At 41.3% G+C, this 19,127-nt stretch overlaps 1 protein-coding gene across 1 annotated transcript; it reads left to right on the top strand.

The window, feature by feature from the left end:
- The first annotated feature begins 358 nt into the window (after nucleotides 1–358).
- si:ch211-14k19.8 (flocculation protein FLO11) lies at nucleotides 359–17,561 on the top strand. Its single transcript, XM_039815570.1, has 11 exons — nucleotides 359–851; nucleotides 1,529–1,915; nucleotides 2,317–4,362; nucleotides 4,463–4,551; nucleotides 4,699–4,757; nucleotides 5,234–5,397; nucleotides 7,219–7,384; nucleotides 7,927–8,118; nucleotides 9,629–9,850; nucleotides 16,906–17,065; nucleotides 17,171–17,561. Exons 1-11 carry the CDS (start codon nucleotides 809–811, stop codon nucleotides 17,243–17,245), a joined length of 3,603 nt encoding a protein of 1,200 aa, XP_039671504.1. The 5' UTR covers nucleotides 359–808; the 3' UTR covers nucleotides 17,246–17,561.
- Nucleotides 17,562–19,127: the final 1,566 nt, after the last annotated feature.

The following is a 19,127-nucleotide window of genomic DNA, read 5'->3' on the forward strand; positions in this document are numbered from 1 at the left end:
TTGGCAGCTTGTTTTGAAGTAGCGCAATTCCGCCCCAGTGTGGCCAAAAAACAATTAGCAAGAGAGTTGTAGACTAGTAATTCAATTACTAGCCTACAACTCTATTGCTTATCTGTTAGAAGCCCACGTGTGATGATGAGGCATAATGAAGCAAAACCCAAACGAGCCATTCTGTTCGGGTAGCTTACCGGATTTTGGTTTCCAACACTCTCTATCTGTCAGACAAACAAGACTGTATAAAAAGTAGGAGGTCTGACACACAGTGGGGTGTAAATGTAAAAGCGCTAATGAACTGGCCCGCCCTGTTATGTCTTCATGCCTCCTGTGGTAAAGGTTTCCTGTGTTGAGTTTAAGCATGTGTGTAAAAACCAGCCCCTGCCGCGACCGCTGGATTCCTTCCTCTCATCTTTGGAAATGCCAATTGATTCAAACGGCCAAACGGAACAGCCTGGAGGCGGTGTAAGAGCCTCTCTCCCTGCTGCCCCTCTGTCCATCCCACATTACAGGACATACCGTCTGACACACGTGTATCTCATTTAGGTGACTGTGCGGCGCTGAGAGCCCCTGACAGCACAGCGGTTTCCGTTAGAAGGAAATGATGGAGAAGGAAAGTTTCTGACCTGACGCCTCTCCGTTTTCGTTGGGACTGTAGCCTACGCAGGAAAACTAGAGATCAGTTTTTCGTTTTGCGCGGTTTGGTCGTAGCATAGGCTACTCCTCATAACGCACAGATAATTGTAAATCTGAACAATCTGTATGGATTTGGGATTAATAGGTTCTCCGACACTGAAATGTCTCAGGATTGGAAATGCAGCTCCACGTCTGCCTGTTGCTTTTTATTATCACAACAGGTAAGGAAATCTGCTAGTGCCTGGGAACTGTTATAGATCATATTGTTTACACTATTATACTATATCCTTTTGTTATCATAGGGCTTTGTAGCAACTGGATTTTTGGAAATTTTCAGTTTAGTTTAAATTCAGTCACAATAGTGCATGCTCTGTTGTCAATATGACATAGGTTGGTAGGTTTCTGTATAATAGATCCAGATCCAATTCTAAGGGGCCAATAGAAGATTTATGGATAAGAAAAAAGAGGAAAAGATCTGTGATCTGTTGCTGCAAAATTAAGTTTCGTTTTCAAAAATGTTCTCTTATTTTTGCTTTTACTTTTTCCTTTAAAAAAAAAAAAAAAAAAAAAAAAAAAAAAAGAGATTATCTGAGAATGAATAGCCCTTTGGTTAAACTACCCACAATTTATACTCTGACACTGACATCTCTCCACTAGTGTCGATAGCATGTATAGGTCTGAGCGTGTGTGTGTTTCAGGCCTGTGTGTAATGTGTGTGTGTGTGCAACTGTACTAAGTGAAAATGTAATTTCCCCTCATGGGATAAATAAAGGCATTTCTTCTTTCTTCTTCTTCTTCTTCTTCTTCTATCCATAATGAACTAGCTTTCACTGCAACATCACACAAAGGTTAGGAGAAATATGCCAGAGTTTACCAACATCTTTATTTCTTTCCTCAGATAAAACATTGGCCTTGTCGCACAACCACTGTGGTGGAAATGTCAGCCTGGACCAAAAGCCTGCTGGTCACATCAATCTCACTTTACCTGGACGTTTTACAGACACCAACAACAGACTCAACCCATTGAACCACCAGTCTGACAAAACCATAAGTGTTTCAACTTGCACTTGGACGATAGGTATTCCTTTGGGTCAGACGGTACTTTTAAAGTCAGTATGGTTGGAAAGTGGTTTGAGCGTATCAGTGCGCTGTGTTTTGAACGAGGAAGATCAGGTCCTGGAGAGTGGGGGGACGGCTCAGCTCTCCGGCTGTGATGGGAACAAAGCCACCTTCAGTTGGACAGGACCAGGACGCTCCTCGAATGAAATTCAGCTGTTCTATTATGGTGAGAAACCATAACTCAATTATCGAGTTTAATTTATTGAGTCAGGACGGCCCACTTTCCTTCACCCTGATCACGAGAGTTTGATCTAATTGTTGTAATAACATTTGGATTTGTTTTTGAGCTTCCTTTTTAGCTTTTTTTATCTTTTTTTTTTTTTACATTTTGTTGTGTCAATGAATACATGAAAAGCATTTTTTGGTTACAGTAGAAGAAAAGTATGGTTACCTCAGCTGTACGATGTGTAACTGTGGAAACATTCTGTGGAAATGTATTGTTCAAACTGTCCTGTGAGCTGTAAATCCATCGGAAAGTTCTTATCACATGTCGTGTTGTTGTGATTTCCACTCCGTCTCTCCTCACCCTCTCCCTCTCTGTTTTTGTGTTTGTTCCTGGTTATCCAGTCCAGGAAGATGAGAGGAATTCCTCAGAGGACCACACCAGCCCACATACAGACCAAGACCTCTTGCGTTGGTCTCCGACAGGAACCAGCTTTACAAGCACAGCTCCTGTTGGTCAAGAGGTGGTGAGAGGAACACGAGGGGGCAGAGGTCGCCTCTACGAAGGTCTGGAGTGGAGTTCTGGGCCTCAGTCTGCGTCTAGTCCCTCCTCTCAGGGACCGAGGCTGCTGCCCCCCACCTCACCCCTGCAGGGACTCACTGTGACTGGGAGAGCCGATAGGGAAACTCTCCCTCTTCCTGAGGAAGAACCAAACAATGGAGCGGATACATCTGGAGCTGCTCACCTCACTGATGGCAAAATGTCTGCCAGGCAGAGAACACACCCCTATTTTCTGCAAACACTCAGTACAGATACGCTGTTTCACACATCAGACACCGCATACACAGAGAAACAATCAGGCAACGAGCTCCCTCAAACCCAGATTGCACTGACACATGCAACAGCCAGTAGCTCCAACGCCTTGCGTGGCACAGATATACACAAATATACAGACACTCAGACATCTAAACCATCTATAACTGTACAAGCTCACCCCATCGTGTCCAGCTCCAGCGCCCCACCTCTCACCTCTTCTCCCCATTTGCTACCTTCCAGGACAACCTGGGAGAGTGGTACCATCCTAATCCCACATGGTGGAGCTGTTAGTGGGACACCTGGAGAAAAAAGACCCCATTCCTGGAGGAGCCAGCGAAGCACCGCCAGACTTAACTCTGATCTGACCTCCGCCATCACCTCTGATCCTTTAAAATCACCCACCGAACTTCAGCAGGATGACTCAAGCAGCGCTCACACTGATACTGAACCCACTGCGTCATCATCGTCATCCTCACACGGCTCCAGCTGGACTCCTTCGTCCGCCACCCACATCACAGGGCATGACACAACTTTTGATGCTGTCGAGGCTGCTTCATTTCATCCGAACATTAGTCGAACTGACTCATCTCTATCAGCCGCATCAGATGTTAACAGTCAAACTGCTGCGCTTGAGTCTTCTGATAAATTCGAAAACACGGAGATGCTTCACACTTTCACTTCTTCCACGCAGAGTCAAACAAACTCTCCACGAAGCACAGAGAGCCTCACACACTCGCCACTCCCTGACACGTCCTCCCCATTCACACAGATAAGCAACAAAGAGACACAAACAGCAACACAAAGTACACACAGAAATGTTGTTAATGCATACATGACTACTAACACTATCTCCTACTCGCCTGACATTACCAAAGTTGATGACCGGACTTCGAGTTTCCCCGGTCCTTCTTCTTCTACACCAGGAGCAGCTCTGACGCTGGGAGATGTAGTCCAGAACTCCGCCCCCACAGGAGCCACTACTGACACTGAAACATACACACTGCATCCCACTTACACACTCTTACATGACAGCTCGTCTACAGATTCATCGACTCCTGTTCCTCTTTTGTCATCCAGTTCATCCGTACACTCATCCACCCCTTCATACACGCTTCAAACACACACTACTTTTCCTGGTAGTTCACATTTAACGCACACACCCCCGCCGTTCCTCTCCACTACCACTGAATCCGCCGGGCACACAACCCTGAACAGCCATAAAAACACACCTAAACCATCACAAACTTCAACAATCAAATCTGTATCTTCACACACACCTCATACACAGAACCACCTGCCTTTGGCGTCTTCTACTGATGTCCCAGTTATGCATAAACCGACCCACAACTATATTACTACTACACATACTTCTCTGCTCTCACTCATAACTGCAAAATCAGATAATGGAGATAGAGAGGTAGAAGTAGTAAAAGAGGATGAGTCTTGGCAATGGTTTCCCAGCAGCACAACCACACAAACTCCCACCGCTGGATCTCCATCCGGGACAACCCAACACCCCAGCCAAGAGAACCATTTGGCACTCACACCTTCTGTTTTAACCTCCACTTGGAGCTCCACAACTAGTCAGACACCCAAGTTCTACATTGTGCCAAACCAACCTACAGCCATCAGAGGTATTGTACATATTTGTGTGTAATTAAACCATAGGTTGGGGTGTCCAGGCCTGTTGTAATGGAAGTATTTGTTCTGTCTGTCTGTATTTGTTGTGTCCAGTGGAGTCCATTGAGCTGCTGCTGCAGATCATTGTTGGAGAATCCAGGTCGTCTTTAACTTCAGGTTTGGAGGAAGACACCACTGCCTGGGTAAGAGATTATGTACACACACACACACACACACACACACACACATACTGGCATGCAAAAAAGCACATATAAGTAATGTTATTGTACAATAGCTTTAGAGTTTGATTTAGTAACTGCTACACAGTTCTAACTCCCTGTTTCCTTCAGGTGGAGCCGTACCTCCAGAAAGCTCCGGGGTTCAGCAGACTGCTGGGAGTCTGGAGCAGGTGAGGTCTTCCTCAGATATGTTCTGTAGCTACAGTAAGCTTCAGTCAGCTCAAGTTAGTGTCTCTCATATATTGCCATTAAATTCAAGTTACAAGTTTTAAACACAACATTGACAATTTAACACACTATAAAGTTGTTTATGCATCCAGCAGACCTATCTATTCATTTGAAGTCGTGTTTTTCCAATTGACAAATGTAAATACAATGTTCAGTCTCCTTTTAGCTCTCTTGTGGTCTCCTCTTATCTCCCGAGGAGGGAAATATTTGGCTGTTTAGCTGAATGCTGCACTATGTCCATCAGCTACAGTACTTGCTAACTATATTCCATTTGAATATACCTTCAGAGAGGCAAATAATTGTTGTTGAATAAATCGGATGCCAAGCTCTGTGACTTGAATATAATGGTAATACATGACAGGCACAGACTGGGGTTACATTGCATAAGTTGAATGTGCTGTTTTGTTTGTTGTCTTAGTGGCAATGCAGTGCAGAGTCTGGTGGAGTTTAAAACCAGCGGGGCTCTGCAGTGGCTCAGCATGACCGGACCCACATCACTGATGGAACGAACAGGACTAGCTCAGGCGGTTTGTGACGGGAGGAGCTTCAGATCATCCAAGATCACCAACATCACTCTGGGAGGTAAGGCTAGGTTGAGATGGCCACCTATAAGCTGACCCAAGATTCCTAACTTTTGGGCCACCCTTGTGGCCTAGTGGTTTAAGGCGAGTCCGGCCGAGGACCTTTTGTTGCATGTCGTTCTCTTCCTCTCTCCCCTGGTTTCCTGTCATCTCTACTTGGGCACAAAAAAATACTTTTAACAGCCAGTTTAGCAGTCAGCCACAGTGGCTACATTTACCAGGGAGGGAACATTAACCTGGTTACAGACAGACCCATGTAAACATTATAACTCAGTTAGATTGATTTAATTAAGCTCATAATCCAGTTATGAGAAATCTCATTAATCGTCTGGTTTACTCAGATATTAAACGTGTTACTGTGGCATGTAATCATCTTATTGTACTCCTTTTACTTTCGGTTGTTGTGCTGTGGCAGCATGTTTGTGAGGGGACAAATTAGGTTAGTGCATTCTGATTGTAGATCATTTGGTGCAATAAGGATACTTGTTTGCACTGTATTAAATAATACAGTATAAACAAAAGTTGACCAACTCTGCATGTAAACAGTCACTAAATTACGCCATATGGACTTCAAAACATATATATTTATTGTTTTATTTGTTAATTTTCTGGCACACATGTCCCGCTATCTGCAAGGTATTTTAGCTATTGTTTTAACATTGACAAGGACATTTAAAGGATAATGCTGGTAATATTCTATATTTGGTACAGTCAACAAACCCCTTGGGAGGGGAAAAAATGACCCTACTAACAAGTATTGTCTGTGTAGCCAATGCCTGACATATCTTATTCCTTTGTGCCAGAGAGCGCCATTGTTACCCAGAAACGATTATTTATTTTTTTTAAACCATAAATAAGTCGCACTGTTGCACTGGCCGGCATGTACTGTCAATATGATGAACATGGCCACTGCTGTTTAGTTTAAGTCAATTCCAATGTGCTGCTGTGAATACTCAGCACTGCACCAAATGTGTATTAATCCGCAGCGTAAAATAGTTCCCAACAAATGCACTATTTACTCCTGTTTGAGTAACGTTTGCTAAAAACTACGGTTCTCAGCTGATTTTAGACATTGCTTTTCTTCTCCTCCTTTTTTTAAAGGTCCCATGACATGAAAATGTCACTTTATGAGGTTTTTTAACATTAATATGCGTTCCCCCAGCCTGCCTATGGTCCCCCAGTGGCTAGAAATGGTGATAGGTATAAACCGAGCCCTGGGTATCCTGCTCTGCCTTTGAGAAAATGAAAGCTCAGATGGGCCGATCTGGAATCTTGCTCCTTATGAGGTCATAAGGAGCAAGGTTACCTCCCATTTCTCTGCTTTGCCCGCCCAGAGAATTTGGCCCACCCATGAAAGAGAGACATCATGGCTTTCAAACGAGCAAAGTGGCAGTTGGTCAAGGCCACACCCCCACCCTCCACCTTGCCCCCCCCCCCCTCCTCAATAGCTACAGACACAGAAATGGCACATCCTAAGGAAAGCTCATTGTGGGACTGGCTCTAGTGGCTGTAATTCTGCACCAAGGCTGAATTTCGGGAAAGAGACTTCAGATACAGTATTAGGGGACCACTAAGGTCTATATAAAAGCATCTAAAGAGCACAATGTCATGGGACCTTTAAATAAATGACCCAAACATATATGTGACCCATTTTTAAAGATGTACCTCTTTAGGAGGGAATGAGCATGGGAGTGCCAGAGACAGGGTAGGGAAGTACTGAGACTGACTAACACAACGTATTTGTTGTTTTATGGTATTTCTTGATAGTAATAAAACTGTAGAAATAATACCAGCCTCATCCTTCAACACATCTTGCCTCCAGGTCTGCAGGGTGATGTGTGTGACTGGTTACTGCAGTGTCCAGCAGGCTACAAGTGTGTGTTCCAGCCTGGCCCTTCAAACTACAGCTGTTCTTCTGTCTGCCACTTTGACTACTGCCACCACCATGGCATCTGTACTCACCACCCGGGCCAACGTCCAGTTTGCCAGTAAGAGCACAGAGGCACTAATACACACACTTAGGGCTGGCAAATAATTCAATATGATAATTTATCGTCTTTCAACGGAATCATATTGTGATGAAATCGTATATTGATTGTCTAAATTGATAATTACAAGCACATACTAACTCAATTTTCTCAGAAAATCTATTGTGAAACATTTTGAGGTAATATCCTTTGAAGAATTGCAGATATGTTTTAACATCACACTATTTTTGTGCATGCATGTAAACATAGTCAGTATATAGCTAGAATTTTTTTATAAAAAAAATGTTTCTCTATAATTTCACTTAAAACTGTATACCACATTATTGATGATTATTTATCTAAAATCTCATTGTAAAAAATATTTTGTGAAAGCACTAATTGTCAACCCTACAATATTGTCGCAATATCAATGTATTTGGTCAAGAATATCGTGATATCTGTTGTTCTCCATATCGCCCATCCCTACATACACACATTTTTTATCGCTCTTGTCCATCCAAGGACATTATGTGCATCAAAGCATCTTTTTGTTTGTTTCTCAGCTGCCTTGTTGGAGAGGACTTCTGGTACATGGGTCAGAGGTGTGACATGAGGATGACTCGAGTGCGGCTCGTGGGCGCATGTCTTGCCATCTTACTCATCATGGTGACAGTGATTGGTGTTTTGGCTTTTGTGGCAGTGCGACGTTACCGAGCCATTCTGATCCAGGCCAAAGTAGATCAGACTCGGAGCAGGTATGCACTGACTCACTGTCACTGATGTACACATAAAATTACAGCTCACAACATACAAACTGCAATACAAAGATTACTACACACAATTCACAGATATCACACAGATACCCTGTACATGACATGTTGTATAAACAATTAGATGTTTCGACGATGATCTAGTTAAAAGAAATATGTTGAAAATAAATGAAATAACAGTGGGTGTTGAACAGTCCTGTGGGCTTCTGGGTGGACCTTAAAATAACAGAGGAAACACACATTAACACACACACACACCTTTGGTAAACATAAAAATACAGTTGACTTAACGTGACTCCAAATGACTCCGATAAATGTGACATACATGGAACACAATGGACACCTTTGGGGAGATCATGTGTTGTGATCAGGGAAGGGAAAACTCAACACTGAGATGGGCATAACTACACAAACAGTAATTGTAATTAAAGTAATGTCCACTAGGTGTCACAGTCTGGCTGCCAAAACCACAAACTGAAGATGAATGCTGCACTGTAGACTTTTGGAAAATGTTGAGACAGTCAGACTGAATCCAAATGTCCACGGTCAACACAATCACATGTTCACTGTCATCACGTTAGTCTGTTAGGGTGCTGGGCCTCGAGGGGATAAAATGTGTTATAAGACAGGACTTCAGACCTCACTTTCATGTTGATGAATCAAAATTTCTGTTAGGCCCTACCCACACAGGCCTACTGTCATTTGCAATGTATGCAAGATAAACCTCACATACACCAAATAAGAATATTATGGCTTATAAATTATGTGTAGTTTACAGGATTGGACTGCTTTATTATTACCATCATCATCTTTAATTTCTTGTCACATTCATATTGCTATGAACTATGGGTAATCTTCCAAGCAAAGTCTGGAGAAATCTGTACCCCAAGTAGACTGTCTGGAAGTCTCCTTGAGGGCCTTGTGTGGACATGTTGAATAGTAGTTATATAGGTAAATATAAACTGCCTTCAACAAATGTGTTGAAGCGCGAACATTGGGATTCAGCCTCTTAAAGCTGCACTGACCAACATTTTTTATGTTAAAACCGTTGTCGTCTGAACCTAAGTCACAGAATGGGAGGGAAGAGTTTTATCCGCTGTAGTTTCATCCTATTGCTGAGATTAACTTCTAATATTGGGTATTGATACGGACAGAGAAAGTTCAGACAGGAGTCGGAAGTTAAGCCATAAATCAGTGTTTCATTAACAGTAGGGAGAGAAGTTCTGTCCAGAGAAAGTTGGGCTCTTAGATCAGTTTTACTTTCTCCAGCAGGACCACCCAACAAGAGAGCACAGTTTACTGTACTGAAGTCATTTGTACCTTTCCCCCCATTGTTTGCTTTTTGCATTTTTATTTTCAGCGAGACTCAAAACTGCCATTAAAATGACAAAAAAAAAAAAATTCTTACTCAAACCCATATCAAATTTGACCACATACAATACATATTGTACCCTGTGAATATTAATCCAAACATTAGGATTTGTTGTGTGTGCAGCTATCGCAGGTTCAACCATTTTGATGAGCTGTCAGGACGGTTCTGGTTGCGTTCGTGGGCAGGATCAGCAGACTCACTAGATAATCCCGCCTTTACACGCTCCGATGAGTTACTGCACCTGCGGGCGCTCGACCGCCCCTGCTGTTACCACGACGACACGCTGTCACTGGCCTCCACCTGCGCCAGCCACGGAACACGCATCAATACAATCTACCCCCACAGGTACACACACACACACACACACACACACACACACACACACACACACACACACACACACACACACACACACACACACACACACACACCACAAGTCCAATATTACACATGAATGGTTCATATGCTTAACAGTATGAGAATGTTATTGATCAGGGAGCAAATGTCTGTCTGTCCTCAATCTGTCTAAAATATGAAAAAATGCGACAGTATGCATAAGATATAACCTGCATGTGCCTGTACTCTACTGTCAAGTGTACACCATGTAAAGCAACATCAGATTTAAGTGAAAACTAAAAACTAAACAAAAAAATGCAGCCATCACTCTAAGGTGGATGAGAATTAGCCTACCCATGGTAACAGAAAAAAGATTTCTATCTAAACAGGCTGGTTTTAACAAAAGATCTGTCCAGCAACTGTCTACTTTTGCTTCCAATGAAATGTTAATTTGGGGGTCCAAACAGAAATTAGATCAGATCTACAAACCTGACTTAGACACACACAATCTGCAATAATCACAAAGACAAACTGATTATGCTTTTAAAATTGCATGCATTGAAGGTGGTGTGAGCAATCCTGGAGAAAGATTAAGATTCAACACCCAAAACAAATACACCCCTCGCATCAGTGCTCCTTTTTTTTTCTGTCACTCTCGCTCCCACTTCCTTTCTCTTTATAACCCATAGCCTTTCCTCTGTCTGAGAATTAACAGAATAGTGTTGTGTTCCTCCCTTTACAGAGCCAGGGCTGTGTATGAACACAAGATTTTCTTTCAGCGCGCAAACAGAATGGACAGCTAGCGGATCGTAAGGAGATATTCGCTGAATTTGACAAAAAGTGTATTGGATTAAAATCACCTTAAACCTTTTTCTTTAATAGAGCTCAACAGTCCTGCCCACAGTGGGTTCCGGAAGTAAAAATACAACCCATAAAATCGTAACCGTCGATGGTAGCCTTAAAAACAGCTAAGACATGACTAAGTGATTGTATATTCTCATATACTGTAGATGCCAAAAGTTCATGGGGCACCAACCTTGTTTAGAGAGAAATGTCTTTTATTCGCGATGTCTTGGATAAATACTCCATTACCCACAACCCAACAGTCCCGCAGTGATGCCTCTGATTGGTGGAACTCATGCTGGTGAGGAGGGGGGAGTTGCCCATAGACAGTATATAAGAAGGAGTTGCTGGGAGGCAAAATTACGAATCCCACTATGGCCACACCAATAGGATAGCCAATTGGTCAGGGGATAGGACCTGAACAAATGGGGTTACGTTACCTTGCGTTCTTATGGACGCCTGGCCAATAAATGCTATTGAAGGGCGGGTCTTGGCGTGGCCATAGTGGGATCATAGACAGTATATAAACTGGACCAACAGATCCCGTTGCTCTGGACGGAGATCAGTGAAGGATATTAGAAGCACTTTTTCGGTGAGCTCTGAGCGTTAATGCGCAGCCTCCAACTAAGAGAGACGACGTAAATGTGACGTGAGCAACGTGTCTGAAAGTTGTAAGTCTTCTGGTAGCTGTGCCAAGAGAAATCTCAATCATTCCGAATCTTACAGAGACGGAGAGTGTAGGTATATTTAAGGAGATAACATGGGCACAGGCTAATTATTGCTAACTAAAATGCTAGTTAACATCAGTAATTAAACCTAAACAGCTCATGTAAGTCAAAACTGCCTGCGAGCTTCTCCTGTACTATACGGTAATTCCTCTACTATATGACAGTAAGCTTGGTCGCTTGGTTATGACACAATCGTTAGCCTATTTTTACAGAAACGTCTGCTACAGAGCCATAACGTGAGGTACAAGGTAATGGAGCCTTTTATACATTGTTGTTTCTTTAGAAATAAACAATGGACAAATAGTCTTTAAAAGCTTCAGATGTAAAGTTATTCGCTGTCAAAGTGACTTCAAAATGAATGGCAGTCAATGGAAAGCTAACGGGAGGTGATCGTTTTGTATCCAAAAAAAATGGCGCCACAGGAGGTTCGAGTTCTGAATCGAAGCTTACCCCTTGAGTGGGATTCGTAATATCGCTGCTGGGAGCTGCCTGCACAATCTGTCATGCACATGCCCAAGATGATAATCCTGTTTTATGAGGATTTACAACAAATCACGATCTGTTCCACGCTTCTGCCGTTAGCCTCCACCGGGAAGCTAACGTTAGTTTAGCTAACAGCTAATTCGGCTAACCGCTAGCTGACAGCTTGATTCAATCTAAAATAACGTTAGCCTAACTCAAACTAAACACTGGGGAAAGCAGGCTACAGCTGATGTAACAGATGTTATATATTTTAACGGTTATTTTCAGGTTTTATTTTGAAGGTCTTGTAAAGTTATTACATGCTGTCTCAGCTAGCAGCTAGCCAAATTAGCTGTTAACTAAAGGCAAGGCAAGGCAAGGCAATTTTATTTATATAGCACATTTCAGCACAAGGCAACTCAAAGTGCTTTACACAAATCATCAATCATTAAAGAACAAATAGCAAAATAGGGAGTAAAATAAGAATAAAAATAGTAATGAATACAAATTTAAAACCATTTAAGATACATAAATAAAAATATAGTTCAGTATAATAATTAATATGAGAATAAAAATCCAAAAATAAAATTTACAATTCCGTATTAAAATTGTATACGAAATAAAATACAAGAATAAAATTCACTGTTCGATAAAAGAATTAACGAAAAGCATCATCAAAAAGAAACGTCTTCAGCCTTGATTTAAAAGAGCTGAGAGTTGGGGCAGACCTGCAGTTTTCTGGTATTTTGTTCCAAATATGCGGAGCATAAAAACTGAACGCTGCTTCTCCCTGTTTAGTTCTGACTCTGGGGAACACGAGCAAACCTGTTCCAGACGACCTGAGAAGTCTGGGTGGTTCATAAAGCACTAACAGATCTGGGATATATTTTGGTCCTAAGCCATTTAGGGATTTATAAACCAGCATAAGTATTTTGAAATCAATTCTTTGAGGCACAGGAAGCCAATGTAAAGTCTTTAGAACAGGAGTGATATGATCCACTTTTTTTTGTCCTTGTGAGAACTCTTGCTGCAGAATTCTGAATCAGCTGCAGCTGTCTAATTAGTTTTTTAGGCAGTCCTGTCAGGACGCCGTTACAGTAGTCAAGTCTACTAAAAATAAAAGCATGGACCAGTTTTTCCAAATTCTGCTGAGACATAAGTCCTCTAATTCTTGATATATTCTTAAGATGGTAATAGGCTGATTTTATTATTGTCTTAATATGACTGTTAAAAGTCAAGTCAGAGTCCATGACAACACCAAGATCTTTGTCTATTTTTAACATTTTTAACAACAGGGCCATTTGAAGCTGTGCACTGACTTTCAGTTTCTCTTCTTTTGCTCCAAAAACAACCACCTCAGTTTTTTCTTCATTTAAGTTAAGAACATTTTGGCACATCCAATTGTTGATTTGTTCAATGCAATTAGTCAGTTTTCTTATTGGACTATAGTCCCCTGGCGTTAAAGTTATATAAAGTTGTGTGTCGTCAGCATAGTTATGGTGATTTATCTTGTTGTTTTCCATAATCTGAGCTAGTGGAAGCATGTAGATGTTGAACAAGAGAGGTCCCAGAATTGAGCCTTGGGGAACTCCACATGTCATCATTTTACGCTCAGATACATAATCGCCTATAGACACAAAGTAGTCTCTGTTCTTTAGATATGATTCAAACCAGTTAAGAACTGATCCTGAAAGGCCAACCCAGTTTTTCAGTCGATCTAGTAGTATGTCATGGTCGACCATGTCAAATGCCGCACTAAGATCAAGTAACACCAAGACTGAGGTTTTGCCACTATCTGTGTTAGAGTGGATGTCATTAAAAACTTTTACAAGAGCCGTCTCAGTGCTATGGTGTGGTCGGAAACCTGATTGGAAAGCATCAAAACTGTTGTTTACAGACAAAAAAGGGTGAGTTGTTGAAAAACCACTTTTTCAATGATTTTACTTAAAAATGGTAGGTTTGATATTGGCCTGTAATTGCTCAGTAGTGATGTATCTAGATTGTTCTTTTTTAAAAGAGGCTTGATGACTGCAGTTGTTAGGGCCTCTGGGAAAGTACCTGTAAAAAGAGATGTGTTTATAATATGTAGGAGATCTGAAGCCAAACAGTTTAAAACATTTTTAAAAACATTTGTTGGTAAAATATCGAGGCAACAGGAGGAGGTTTTTAATTGTTGTATGATGTCCTCCAGGTTATTGTGGTTGATCATATGAAATTGTGTCATAATGGAATTTATATTGCTTGGTCTCTGTGACAACACCGGACCTGTGCTTGATACGGACGCATTAACTGTCTGTCTAATTTTCTCAATTTTAGCTGTGAAGAAGGAGCAAAATCGTTACAGGCTTTAACTGATACAAATTCAGATTTTACTGGTACTGGAGGGTTTGTTAGTCTATCGACTGTAGCAAATAAAGTACGTGAGTTATTATTGTTTCTAGCAATAATGTCAGTGAAGAAGGACTCCCTTGCATTCCTTAGTTCAAAGTTTGAAGTTTGAAGTCTCTCTTTATAGGACTCATAATGGACCTGGAGATTACTTTTTCGCCATCTATGTTCGGCTTTTCGACACTCCCTTTTTTCTGCTCTTACCAATGTGGCATTTCTCCATGGGGATTTATTTTTAAAAGAGACAGTTTTATCCTTAATAGGGGCAATGCCATCAATAATGTTTGTAATTTACAATTAAAATTATCTACAAGCTCGGTCACTGAGACCCCTGAAAGAGCAGGTGTGGAAGAGAAAATCTGAACAAATGACTCACTGGTGTTCTCAGTGATATACCGTTTTTTAAACTAACATAGCTGCCTTTATTCAGTGGTGGTTTATGGGATGAGTAGTTCCTTCGCTCAATAATGAAAATATGTACACATGTACATATTTTAAAAGGTATAAGACTGCAATCTTTTTTTTGGTTTTCTGTTCATTTTCTCACTCTAAATGATATGTTGTATGCTTATGAGTCACGTCGTAGATGGTTAGCCTAAGGCATGGTCTAAAACTCTTTATGTATGGATTTCTCCAGACATCAATGGGAGAAATGAATGGGAAATTTACTTCCGGAACCCAAGGTCTCTCGGAGGAGGGGCGGGACTGTTGAGCTCTATGTACAGTACAGGTCAAAGTTTGGACACACCTTCTCATTCAATGTGTTTCCTTTAGTTTCATGACTATTTACATTGTAGATTCTCACTGAAGGCATCAAAACTATGAATGAACACATGTGGAATTATGTACTTAACAAAAAAGTGTGAAATAACTGAAAACATGTCTTATATTCTAGTTTCTTCAAAGTAGCCACCCTTTGCTCTGATTACTGCTTTGCACACTCTTGGCATTCTCTTGATGAGCTTCAAGAGGTAGTCACCTGAAATGGTTTTCCAACAGTCTTGAAGGAGTTCCCAGAGATGCTTAGCACTTGTTGGCCCTTTTGCCTTCACTCTGCGGTCCAGCTCACCCCAAACCATCTCGATTGGGTTCAGGTCCGGTGACTGTGGAGGCCAGGTCATCTGGCGCAGCACTCCATCACTCTCCTTCTTGGTCAAATAGCCCTTACACAGCCTGGAGGTGTGTTTGGGGTCATTGTCCTGTTGAAAAATAAATGATGGTCCAACTAAACGCAAACCGGATGGGATGGCATGTCACTGCAGGATGCTGTGGTAGCCATGCTGGTTCAGTATGCCTTCAATTTTGAATAAATCCCCAACAGTGTCACCAGCAAAGCACCCCCACACCATCACACCTCCTCCTCCATGCTTCACGGTGGGAACCAGGCATGTAGAATCTGTTCACCTTTTCTGCGTCGCACAAAGACACAGCGGTTGGAACCAAAGATCTCAAATTTGGACTCATCAGACCAAAGCACAGATTTCCACTGGTCTAATGTCCATTCCTTGTGTTTCTTGGCCCAAACAAATCTCTTCTGCTTATTGCCTCTCCTTAGCAGTGGTTTTCTAGCAGCTACTTGACCATGAAGGCCTGATTCACGCAGTCTCCTCTTAACAGTTGTTCTAGAGATGTGTCTGCTGCTAGAACTGTGTGTGGCATTCATCTGGTCTCTAATCGGAGCTGCTGTTAACTTGCAATTTCTGAGGCTGGTGACTCGGATGAACTTATCCTCAGCAGCAGAGGGGACTCTTGGTCTTCCTTTCCTGGGGCGGTCCTCATGTGAGCCAGTTTCGTTGTAGCGCTTGATGGTTTTTGCGACTGCACTTGGGGACACATTCAAAGTTTTTGCAATTTTCCAGACTGACTGACCTAACTCTTTACTTAGCTGATTGGTTCTTGCCATAATATGAATTCTAGCAGTTGTCCAATAGGGCTGTCGGCTGTGTATCGACCTGACTTCTGCACAACACAACTGATGGTCCCAACCCCATTAATAAGGGAAAAAATTCCACTAATTAACCCTGACAAGACACACCTGTGAAGTGAAAACCATTTCAGGTGACTATACCTCATGAAGCTCATTGAGAGAACACCAAGGGTTTGCAGCGCTATCAAAGAAGCAAAGGGTGGCTACTTTGAGGAATCTAAAATATAAGACATGTTTTTAGTTATTTCACACTTTTTTGTTAAGTACATAATTCCATATGTGTTCATTCATAGCTTTGATGCCTTCAGTGAGAATCTACAATGTAAATAGTCATGAAAATAAAGAAAACGCATTGAATGAGGTGTGTCCAAACTTTTGGCCTGTACTATATCTATCTATCTATCTATCTATCTATCTATCTATCTATCTATCTATCTATCTATCTATCTATCTATCTATCTATCTATCTATCTATAGACCATTAATAAATGTGTAAAATACAATAAAATTTCAAACGATGTGAATGAATCATTAAAACCCAATATCCATGAATAAAATAAAACATTCCTGGCACTTTCCTTTTTATTACTTATATTTCCCCTAAGTTTTTCTTGACAAAAAACTATGTAAGTATTGGCACTCATTCACTCAAACACATAAGCACATATAGACAATGTCTGTGTAAATAATCCCTAGGCTCTCTGTGTTCCCTGTAGCTCTCAGTATGGTTGGAGGGGAAGCGAGATGAGCATGGGGGATGGTGTGTTGGACTCAGGTAAGGCCAGTGACCTTTCTGTCTGTAGCTGGCCTGTGGAACCCATTCAGTGGACTCCCTTCCCACTTCTGCAGCAACTGGCTTCCCACAGGACACCCGCAGTGAGTATTTGACTGTGTGATTGTGTGAGAGACAGAAAACGAGAGTGACAGAGAGAAAGACTTGTATATCTGGTTTCATTATGTGTTGTTTCCCTGTGAAACCAGGTGAGGGTGTCGAGGCCACGGTCCTACTGTGAAGGCATGGAGCTGGTAGACCTGGGGAAGAGCTGGACTGCTTGACACTCATAAAGAATAATCAATCCAATGTTGACACTGGTATTTGCAGCTCATTTGTTCATTGTAGACCTCAAATGTTCTTGTTTTGTTGATAAAAACTTTAAAAAATAAGTGTAAATGTGTATATAAGTGTATATTTTGTGTTATGTTGTTGCTACGTCATCCAGTTTGAATATCCAATCTGTTTCTTATATGCTCACTCAGATAAGATGTAGGATATACTGTAAAGTATGAAAAACAAAGATGCAATCTAAATGTCTGTGGCACCGAATCTTATATAACGCTTTAATAAATAAATCTTACTCAGGGCAAGAATAAATGTATTCTGTTTTTTGCTTTTGGCAGTTAATAAATGTAAGTCCAAAAAAAAAAAAAAAAAAAAAAAAAAAGGGGAAGGATAAAGAGGGAAGGTTGTAGTTTTTTTTTTTATTTAATATAAATTAAAAAATAAAAAAAAAAAAAAAAAAAAAAAAAAAAAAAAAAAAAAAAAAAAAAAAAAAAAAAAAAAAAAAAAAAAAAAAAAAAAAAAAAAAAAATAATATAATTTATTTTTGGGAGGGGAAGGGGGGAGAGGGGGGGGGGGGGGGGAGGGGGAAGGAAAAAAAAAACGGAGGTTGGGGTTGTTTGTGTTTTTAAAAAAAAAAAAAAAAAAAAAAAAAAAAAAAAAAAAAAAAAAAAAAAAAAAAAAAAAAAGAGGGGGGGGAATAGTAATACGGAAAAAAATGTGGGGGTGGGGGGGAGGGGGGGGGGGGGGGTGTAAAAAAAAGAAAACCAAAGAGAAAAATGGGGTGTAGGCCCCCCCCCCGGGTGGGGGGGGGGGGGTGTTTTTTATTTAATATTTTTTTTTTGGGTTTTTTGTTGAGTTTGTTTAACAGCTTCACAACAGATTACATAAGAGGCAGAGAGAGGGCTCATATGGGTAAAGATGGTGAGAGGTGTATTTTGACCTCAAGTAATATAAAATAGAATAGAAAAATAGTAAATTTACCTCTATTCAATGACACACTCAACTCCAGTGCAAAGACAGAATTGGTGTGATGTGTTCACTAGACTGGAGTTTTTAGGGGAATTTCTCTCTTTAAATTAGTATCTTCTAATATTACATTTCAAAGAGTATTTCACATACCTTCTTCCTCTCTCGGTCTTACTTGAGCACACACAAGCCACACCTCCTCTCAATGCTGTGTATGAACCTTAGCTGGAATGTGATGCCATAAATGACTGGGAAAGACTGTTACAGAGTGCAATAGGCTAATATTTACACTGTATTGCACTCCTATAATTGTCCCTGTCCTGGGAAAAGGAATAAGGGAGTGATTGATTCAGAGAGAGGGGAAATGTGGCGAATAAAGGAAGAGAGTGAATGTGTGTTCAAGGGAGAGAGAGAGAGCGCTAGACTCTAGAGATGGGGATGAGTGAAAAGTGGACAAAAGCTACCTGCTAGCTTCTTCCAAATACGGTCTTAGAGCCAAGAGCCAGGCCTGTGAACTTCTCTGACTGTGTGAGTGAGCAATGCAGGGAGTGTGTACATATCCGTGCATGTTGTAATGCATGCATGAGTCACGCACGGTACCTAGTAATGAAGTGAGTGTCAGGAAACGTTGAGAAATGTCTGTAAGTGAGGAGTTTGAGTATAAAATTCGGTGATACTTATTCTGTGGGTACTAGTGAAGGATATAACATCCACACGCACACATACACACAGGGCACGCGCAGCCTTAAAAAGGGAGATTCATTCATTTCCTCAGACTGGTCACATGACATGAGCAGTGCATTCTTCCCTCCCATGTGACTAGCTCCAACATCTCCTTATATGGACGTCATCCAAAGGAACTCTTAAAGGGATGGTTGTCCTGCCTTGTGTCTATTTGGTGTGTGTGTGTGT

This window comes from Perca fluviatilis, chromosome 1, assembly GCF_010015445.1.
Source record: "Perca fluviatilis chromosome 1, GENO_Pfluv_1.0, whole genome shotgun sequence".
Taxonomy (NCBI): domain Eukaryota; kingdom Metazoa; phylum Chordata; class Actinopteri; order Perciformes; family Percidae; genus Perca; species Perca fluviatilis.